Source organism: Acartia tonsa, chromosome 7, assembly GCF_053477335.1.
Source record: "Acartia tonsa isolate MP-2025a chromosome 7, ASM5347733v1, whole genome shotgun sequence".
NCBI lineage: Eukaryota > Metazoa > Arthropoda > Copepoda > Calanoida > Acartiidae > Acartia > Acartia tonsa.
The window spans coordinates 27,272,847-27,281,012 of record NC_137266.1 but is presented as its reverse complement, the minus strand read 5'-3'; the positions used below and the strand labels follow the sequence as shown (position 1 = coordinate 27,281,012).

At 31.9% G+C, this 8,166-nt stretch overlaps 1 protein-coding gene across 1 annotated transcript in view; it reads left to right on the top strand.

Annotated features, from left to right (window-relative positions):
* The window catches only part of LOC145325176 (epidermal growth factor receptor kinase substrate 8-like), a 44,442-nt gene continuing 36,276 nt past the window's right edge, over positions 1-8,166 (top strand). Inside the window, exons 1-6 of the mRNA XM_080168043.1 lie at positions 1-117; positions 398-466; positions 1,115-1,174; positions 2,022-2,108; positions 5,857-5,937; positions 7,598-7,661. Coding sequence (XP_080024169.1) covers positions 10-117; positions 398-466; positions 1,115-1,174; positions 2,022-2,108; positions 5,857-5,937; positions 7,598-7,661 — 469 coding nt within the window. The 5' untranslated portion in view covers positions 1-9. The remainder of the gene's footprint in view (positions 118-397; positions 467-1,114; positions 1,175-2,021; positions 2,109-5,856; positions 5,938-7,597; positions 7,662-8,166) is intronic.

Genomic DNA, 8,166 nt, shown 5'->3' with positions numbered 1-8,166 from the left:
CAGGTGAAAATGATAGATACCGACAAAGAAATATCTATCCTTGGAAAGTGGGATGATGGGGAGGTTACTGATCATCAATGTGTTCTTAGGAAACTCATCAGCAAAGGACCTAATAAGGTATAAATAATAAATATAAATAAGCTAAAAATATGATAATAGTTTAAGTTTTTTACCAAATTAAAAGACTTAGGAAGCCATAACTAAATTAAACATTTATGTGTAAGGTTTTTATTCATTATCGTGTTTTTATAGAATAATTTAATTTAAAGGAGAATTTTAGTAAAAATTATTTAGGTTTATACTTTCTAAACATATTTAATTTCTAAAAAAATAGGTTTTCTGTGCTCGCTAGTCACTTTTAGGGAAAGCACTAAAATCTAATTTTTTTTCATTTTAGAATTATTTTGTGTCCAAAGCATTGTTGAGGATCAAAGGTTCTGATCTTGTATTTTCAAGAATAAACCAGGTACAGATAAACACATTTAATTTCCTTTACACCAAGGAGAGGGGTAGGGATGTCGTCAATAATTCTTACAGTACGTTTATATGTTTGTGTAGTTTAAGATCTCGCTAACTGCTGGTCTATTTTTACATTTTAGTTTCTAAGGTTCAAGGAATGTTTAAAACCATTTTCTGGGTGGGTACCCGCAAATCTTAATCGCCCCTTGAAAAAATCCCTACCCCAAAAAAGTTTCACTTAAAAACATCTTTTTACTTTCATTGCCCTAACTCAAGAGCCTCTTGAGGCCTCTATAGGATTAGGCGTTGGTCTTTAATGAAGTTTTGCTAACGGTTTGTTTTTTTCGAAAAACAATCTCCATCCAGGTTTCAATTATATAACAACCATATTCTTAGGTTTTTTAATAAGAGGTCGAACAGGAAATTAGATTTTTAAAACTGACAATGTTTTGTATTTTCTATTAAGATGTACCGAAAAGTTTGTCTATGAATCACTTGCAGAACTTAGATCTAAATAATTCATATTTTAAGATGGTTAGTTCCACACTAACATAAAAAATTTTAAAATTGCTTTCTAAAGATTGCTAGAATCAAAGCCTCTCTTAAAAGCACAGACTATATGTTTTTGAGGATTAACTTTATATATCTTATTCAGGATTTGATAGTGAAGTTTAAAATTCAGTCAATACAGGATCCAACTGCGTTTGTTAAAAAGGTAACGTCTTTAAGGGATTTGGTAATGACTTTTTACACTTTAAAAAATGAGAAAAATTCCGCTTTATAGGTAAACTTTACATTTTTCTACTAAACTTAAGACATTATGAAAGTTAAAATGTTATATTTTGATATTTAGAAACTGATTAATATCCGCTGGATTACGACCGGTTTTCAGCCATACTGAAAATAATGTATAGCATCGTATTACCGATATTATTTTCACAAATAATCTATTTCCTTTATTCAAATTAGATTATTTTTTATTATATTTTACAAAATTGTTATAAAATATTGGAAATTTCTTGATCAAAAATGCATAAAATATTTGACATATCTTGACGTAAATTTTTTTTTGATAGCGCGTCCACTCAATGAATGTGGTTTTTCGAACCTTAAACCAGTTTAAACAAAAAAAAACATAAATCTTCCTTTTACTAAAATGCCCTATTTTAGAGCATTTGAATTAAATTGGGGGGGGGGGGGTAAGTGACCCACAATTTTCATTTTCCTGTACAATTTATTTGGGGAGGATTGAGGTACCGTGCCTAGAAAAAAATATAAACATTTACTGAAATTAAAAGAAAATTCTTGCTTATTAGCATAATTGTCCTCTTTGACCTAACTAGAAGTTAAATATTTCTTATATAACTAAAAAAAATTAAAAGAATATGGATATTTGATTTTAGGAATTGATCACATCGAAAGATATTTTATATTGAGTTTATGATCACAAATAAAAGTAATTAAGAGTACATTGCAATTCCATAATAAGCACGGACAAACGACCATACCATATTTATAAAGTATCTGCACTACTCAAAGTTATCATTTTTAATTTAATTTAGGCTGAAGCTAAGTCCAACCTTTCTAAAGTTGTTGTGTTTCGAGTGGATAGAGGCAAAGCAAAGAGAGGCATTTATGTAGCGTTACAGGTAATTTTATTTGAGCATGAAGATATAATAAATGACTTGATGTTTTGCTTAAAAGTGCCAACCGTGCACAGAAAACTCACATCTCATATTGCATAAAAGAATTTACGTGAGCTCTCCCATCATCTAATAGCGTTAGAAGTACATAGAAACACAGCCGAGTCACTACAAAAGAACAAAAATCAATTTTCTTGCAGACTTAAAGGTTCTTTGTCACTTTGGGCAGGTAGTTGTTTTGAGTATATAACAATACTTATACATTAAAATTAATGGTCGGGATTCTTTATGGATGAAATTCCTAGATACAAAAACATATTTCCTGGGAGCTCTGTCGTACATACTAACGCACATCATAAAAAGTATTGTTCTTGCCCTAAATGAAGAAATACATTTCTCGGGAGCATATAAGCAAAATCAGTACAATTATATCCAAAATAAGTAAGAATATTTTATATAAACTGTTTGGACTTTGGAAATGCAATAATAACCAAGTAAGCTACCGAACTTTACCTAAAATTCTTTGGAATGCCATCAAATGGACGTACAGAGAAACCCTAGCTATAGTAAAGCTGCGCCTCTAAAAAGTATTATGTATTCAAACCTAAAAATATGTCACTTTATCACTCAGAGAAAAATTCTTTTTGGACATGTTGACAAAAATATTCTTCTTCTTCGTATTAATAACATTTTCTTACAATATTCACGTTTTTTGTCCTAAGCACTTTTTGACACGAATTTGTTTCTAAAAGCTCTGATTTCCTTAATCTTTATTTATATCTGTCTGTCTGTTTGTTTGTCTGTCTGTCTGTAAGTTATAAGAATCTGAATCTGTAAATATGTCAATTCTTTTGAGCAAAGCTACCTTTTAAGGGTACATTGAACTTTTAATTATAATTGAACTTTGGGTAATTTTGTCTTGATTAGTTGGTTAAAAATAGCGTTCAATGGTGATGTACATTAGTTCATCGTCCAATGTCCTATCTCTTAAATTCTTTGATGTTTATTTTATATGTTTACTTTTATTTCCCCTTTTTTTACTTACTATATTCGTTGTTTGTCTTGTTTTGGATTTTTAAAAAACTTTTGCCTCACTAAAATTAGTGAGGGTCGCTAAAAATTTAGAGGGGATAATTTTGCCTCACTACCTTAGTGAGGCAGTGAGCAAAAAAGGTTTTTTAAAATTTCACCTCTGTACAGTTTTTGAATATGTATAGAAGAAATATTTTTTTAGTTGATATAGACCTAGAATTAATTTTTTTAATGCTCCTTCTGGTTGATTCCCAAAACTGAAAAAAATGCATTTTTTAGTGACACCTTGTAATTGTTTGTCCTTCCTTTTAGTTTTGGTGCTTCTCTTAATGGATATTATAATCCTTGCTAAGTATTTTATCCGTAGTGATTTATAATACCCTATTAAAAATATTAATATATTCAATGGTAAGACATTATTCCTAATGATTAGATATATTACAATAGTTTAATAAAAACAGGCAAAAAAATAAAGAACTATTTTTACTAGCATTTACGCCCCTAAAGGACTGTAGGGGGACTTGAGGTTGGGGGTGGTGGTAGCATGATGACTCTACCACATTCATTTTTAAAAACAAGAATTCTTTACGGGGTGTAATTGTTTCTTGGAATTATTTCCCTTTGGAGGTTGTTCTTGTCCTCCACCAAAATCGTTATAAACCTTTCCAACACCCATGAGAAGCCTTGTTGTAGAGGAAAACCATATCGGACCAGCAGTTTGCGTGATCCTAGAGTAACGACAAATATCCCATTACTTTTATATAAGAGTTACAAAATTATATGTAACATGTATGAAAGCTACAAGTTCGATAAAACAGAAAATTTTATACTCCGAACAATTATATGAATCTAAAAAAGGGTATAATTTTGTTAATCATCATTCGTGATGTACATACATTTTTCGTTTATTGTCTTATCCCTTTACCTCCCTGATGAATATACATTTTCTAGGAAAAGAAAAATATTGTCATAATGTGCCAATGTAAAAAAAACAGGGATCTCAAGGGATACGACAATTTATGACAAATTTAAATGAATCCACTTTAATGATAAACAAAAATAACCATATTTTGTAGATTAATATTATAGGTCAATTTGACCTGGTCAAAAAGTTTGGAATAGAATTTTTGAGCCATTTATGATGCATATAAATTTATCGTCTTATCCCTTAAGATCCCTGATGCTATTAAGACTAAATACTATTATTGACACGTATTTTTCACTGAATCATTATCCCTTTCCCTGATAAAAAGATATTAAGTAGAAAATATATGCTTACGTTCTGTTAATATGACATGTATATTGTATAATTATACGTATAGAGACACTTCATTAGTACAAATGTATATTAGAAAAAGAAACAAAAATGTTAAATTATGTAAATGACTAGTGGATGCGCCCTTAGCATCTAGGGGATCGCAATTCGAATGGGAAGCATACGCAGAAAAATAGCCTAAAACCATAACAAGACTATAATCAAAATATAAAATAGGCCTAAACCAATCAAGGAGTTAAGGGAATCTTTCCGAAGACAGTTCAGTTGTTATGGATATCTTAAGCTACAGACAAAAAAAAACTTACTAATTTAAATATTGTGAGATAAATTTGCCTTGGACCAATATCAAGCATCTCTAAGATTTCTAATCCAATAATTATTTTTTTAAGGTAGGGGGGGGGTGTATTTTATTAACCCTTACAGATCGGGCCCCAATTCCCACCTTAATAGATCGGGGGGGGGGGGGGGGGGGGGGGGGGCTTAAAGAGCCCCCCCCCCCTCTATCTCGGCTCCTGGTACAGATAAAGACGTAAAAATTTTTTCTGGTGGTTCATGTGTATTTTTAGAGAAAATTACTTTTTCTAGTCATTGCAGTCAGACCGCTCCTTAGCCGCTTTTTAGCGGCCAGCCGCTAAATGTTAAAACAGCTGTAGAGCGGCCAATTTTGCAGCTAGGATGACCAAATTTTAGGACGAACTTTTATTTTTCATAACAAAAAAATTACTTTTTCTGATCATCGCCGAAAAACGGCAAATAACGGAAACCGCTATTTTCGGCGGTTACGGCGGTAAAACGGCGGTTGGCGGCGCAAATTAATATTTTTATCTGTTTATTATTGCTCAAGGATTTACCAAAAAAAATTTTAGGTCTCTAGCTGTAATAGAAGCCACAATATTCATGATATATATCTGTAGTAAAAGCCGGACAAAAATCGGTCATAAAGTCGGTCAGGGAGCGGTCAAACGGTCATAACACCACTTTTCTCAGATGGTCATTGATATCTAAGTATTCACCAAAAAAAATTTAGGTTTCTACCTGATACACAAAAGTCATAATGTAGAAATTAAGATTTATTTAGAATTTTTTCAAATTTTTTTTGCTACCCAACCGACTTTGACCGGACACCACGACCGACACAGACCAGATATCCTAATAAAATCAACTCTTGCCGACGTATAATTACTAAACTTTAAAAGTCATGAAGTTACAGCTCTCCATCTTACCTACAAAAAAAATGAGATTGAAAAAACTAGAGGGGGGGGCTCTTTGAGCCCCCCCCCCCCCCCGATCTGTAAGGGTTAAGGAAATTTGCCAGTAGGTATATTTACTGGAAAAGCAAAGCTCATTTGGTCCATCGGTTAGCGAGAACTTTTAGGATAAACAGACAGACAGACAGATAGACATCATTCAATTTTGTATTATTCACAACTTTTATTATATTTTTAGTGCATATCTTGCGACCCCCATCAATTAGTGGAGGAGCTTCTGAGTGCGGCGGATAACCTGGATTCTGTTTCCCAGTATCAGGTACGGGATACCACGTCCGTAATTATAGTTTTAATAAGTTTTAAGATTTTAAATTTCGCGTATAACTAAAGATAATAAAAAGATTTTTTCATGTATAGGTATTATGTAAAGCGATCGACGTCATTGGCTCATTTAAATGGGAAAAGCTGTTTTCTCGAATTTTAAAGTTCAGGATTTTTTTTACACCCACTTACGGCATACTTATGCCATGAAGTTATCCATATTATAAGGAAAACTAACTATAATTAAGGTTATAATCGTAAACAAGGATTTTTACGTCCAGCAAAGCAAAGGTGTATGAAATGATATGCTAAATATTAGAAAGAAAGGATTGCGAAGAGAGAAAAAAGGAAGAAAAAGGATATACGAGAAAATTATGATTGATTACCATACCTATTAGAGGAAGAGGGTATGGTTCAGTTACTCAGTTTACCCATTTCTATGATATTATTGGACATGCAGACAAACACTACTTTAGCATCGGATAAGATTACTTTTTAAGTTTTTATTTTTCTATCACATTCCTAATAAAAGTAATAAAACTGTCAATTTAACTTTTCTTTGATTTAATCTTCAAGGTTCCATCCAGATATTTATTTGTTAAATAGAACGTTAAAAAATAAATACAAAATTTCCATAGTAATTGTGAAATAGGTCAAATATATATTTTTTCATAATATTATTTAAGTACATAAACTTAAAGTACTTAAAGTAAAAACATAATATACTGATTATTGAATGACCAATAAAATCCAGTTTAGCTGTTTCCTTTTTAAGGAATAATTTGTATTTAGTTTATACAAAATTAATGACCTTGGTAAAGCCTTTGATTTGATAAATCGTAGTTATTCCAAAATTTCATAACTCTTAGCCAATTTAAACATGTTTTAATTGTCTTATCGGTTTAAAACTTTGCCTGATAATTCCTATAACAGTAAGGTACGATCTAGAAAGCGTAGCAACTCTATAATTGCTCCAAGAAGCCTGTGCGTCTATTGTTTGTTTGTTCTTCCTTCTTATTTTAGAGCTTCGCTTTTATAGATATTGTTATCCTTGCTTATAAAAGATTATAAATATATAAGATACAGATTTTTCTAATTTGTGTATCTGTTGTACTTAAATTGCATTTATATTAAATTATTCAAATTTTCAGAAATAGGTAGAAAGAATACAATTAGAGAACTGGCATAGTTTTCCAAAATTGACGTAATATAAACAGCTTTCCGCGTATATAAAATTATTAGATTAAAACCAGTTTTTTAGCCCCGAGATGCCGGAGGGCCAGGGGGTTCAGTCCCTGGAAAGAACAGCCTAACCGGTTCTGCTTTTACCGAGATCTTAAGCTGCTTTAGACAGACATTGTTCTTCTTTCTATTAAAGTTATGCCAATAAAAAAGCAACAGGATCTGTGGGTCTATCCTGTTTGTACTGAATGATCGCGCTAACTGCTGAATCGATATGGTTTACCTTTGCAATGTAACTTCTTATAGATCGTGTTAAGATTTATACTGTTTTGGTGGCGGGAAGCACCACCCTCCCAAGAAAATCACCCCTGGAAAAGAAATACCCACGGTAAGACTTACTAGACTGTGGAGTGGTGTGCTCTAGGGGCGTGGCCAATAGTAGATGAATATAATGGATGACAGTACATTTAATTTAGGAGCCAGACACTCGACCAGGATCAAGAATTTCCTCAACTTCTGCCTCCATGATTTATGCTTCAGGTAAGAACATAAATTGTTGGGCAAATTCAGAAAGGGAGGGGACATTGGACTGTAAATTGCTCTGAAGTTTTTAAATTAAGTTAAGTATCTTAAACATTGGTTTAAAAATTTTATGCACTAATTAATTTTGATTGGTTGGTTCATATCTAGCAGTGTCCTAACATTACAACCAATAATTTTAATTTACAGAAGGGATAATTTTGCTTATTATCATTAGATATTTGCATCAATTTATCCATTGTCCTATCCCTAAAGATCTATAGGGAAATAATATGTTTAAAACTATGTAAAAAGGAGAACCTTAATGTTCAATACCTTAGCTCATAAACAGGTGCAAAGTACTTCCGAACAGACTTATGGCTTCCAGATAAGCATCATGTAACTAATGAATGGGTTGTTTGTTAGGTGTTAGATTACCATTATACCTTGGCTGTTTTCTTGGCTTGAGATCTTAACCAACATTTAAACCAATATTACTTGTAATGACATTTTAATGTTCTTTTAT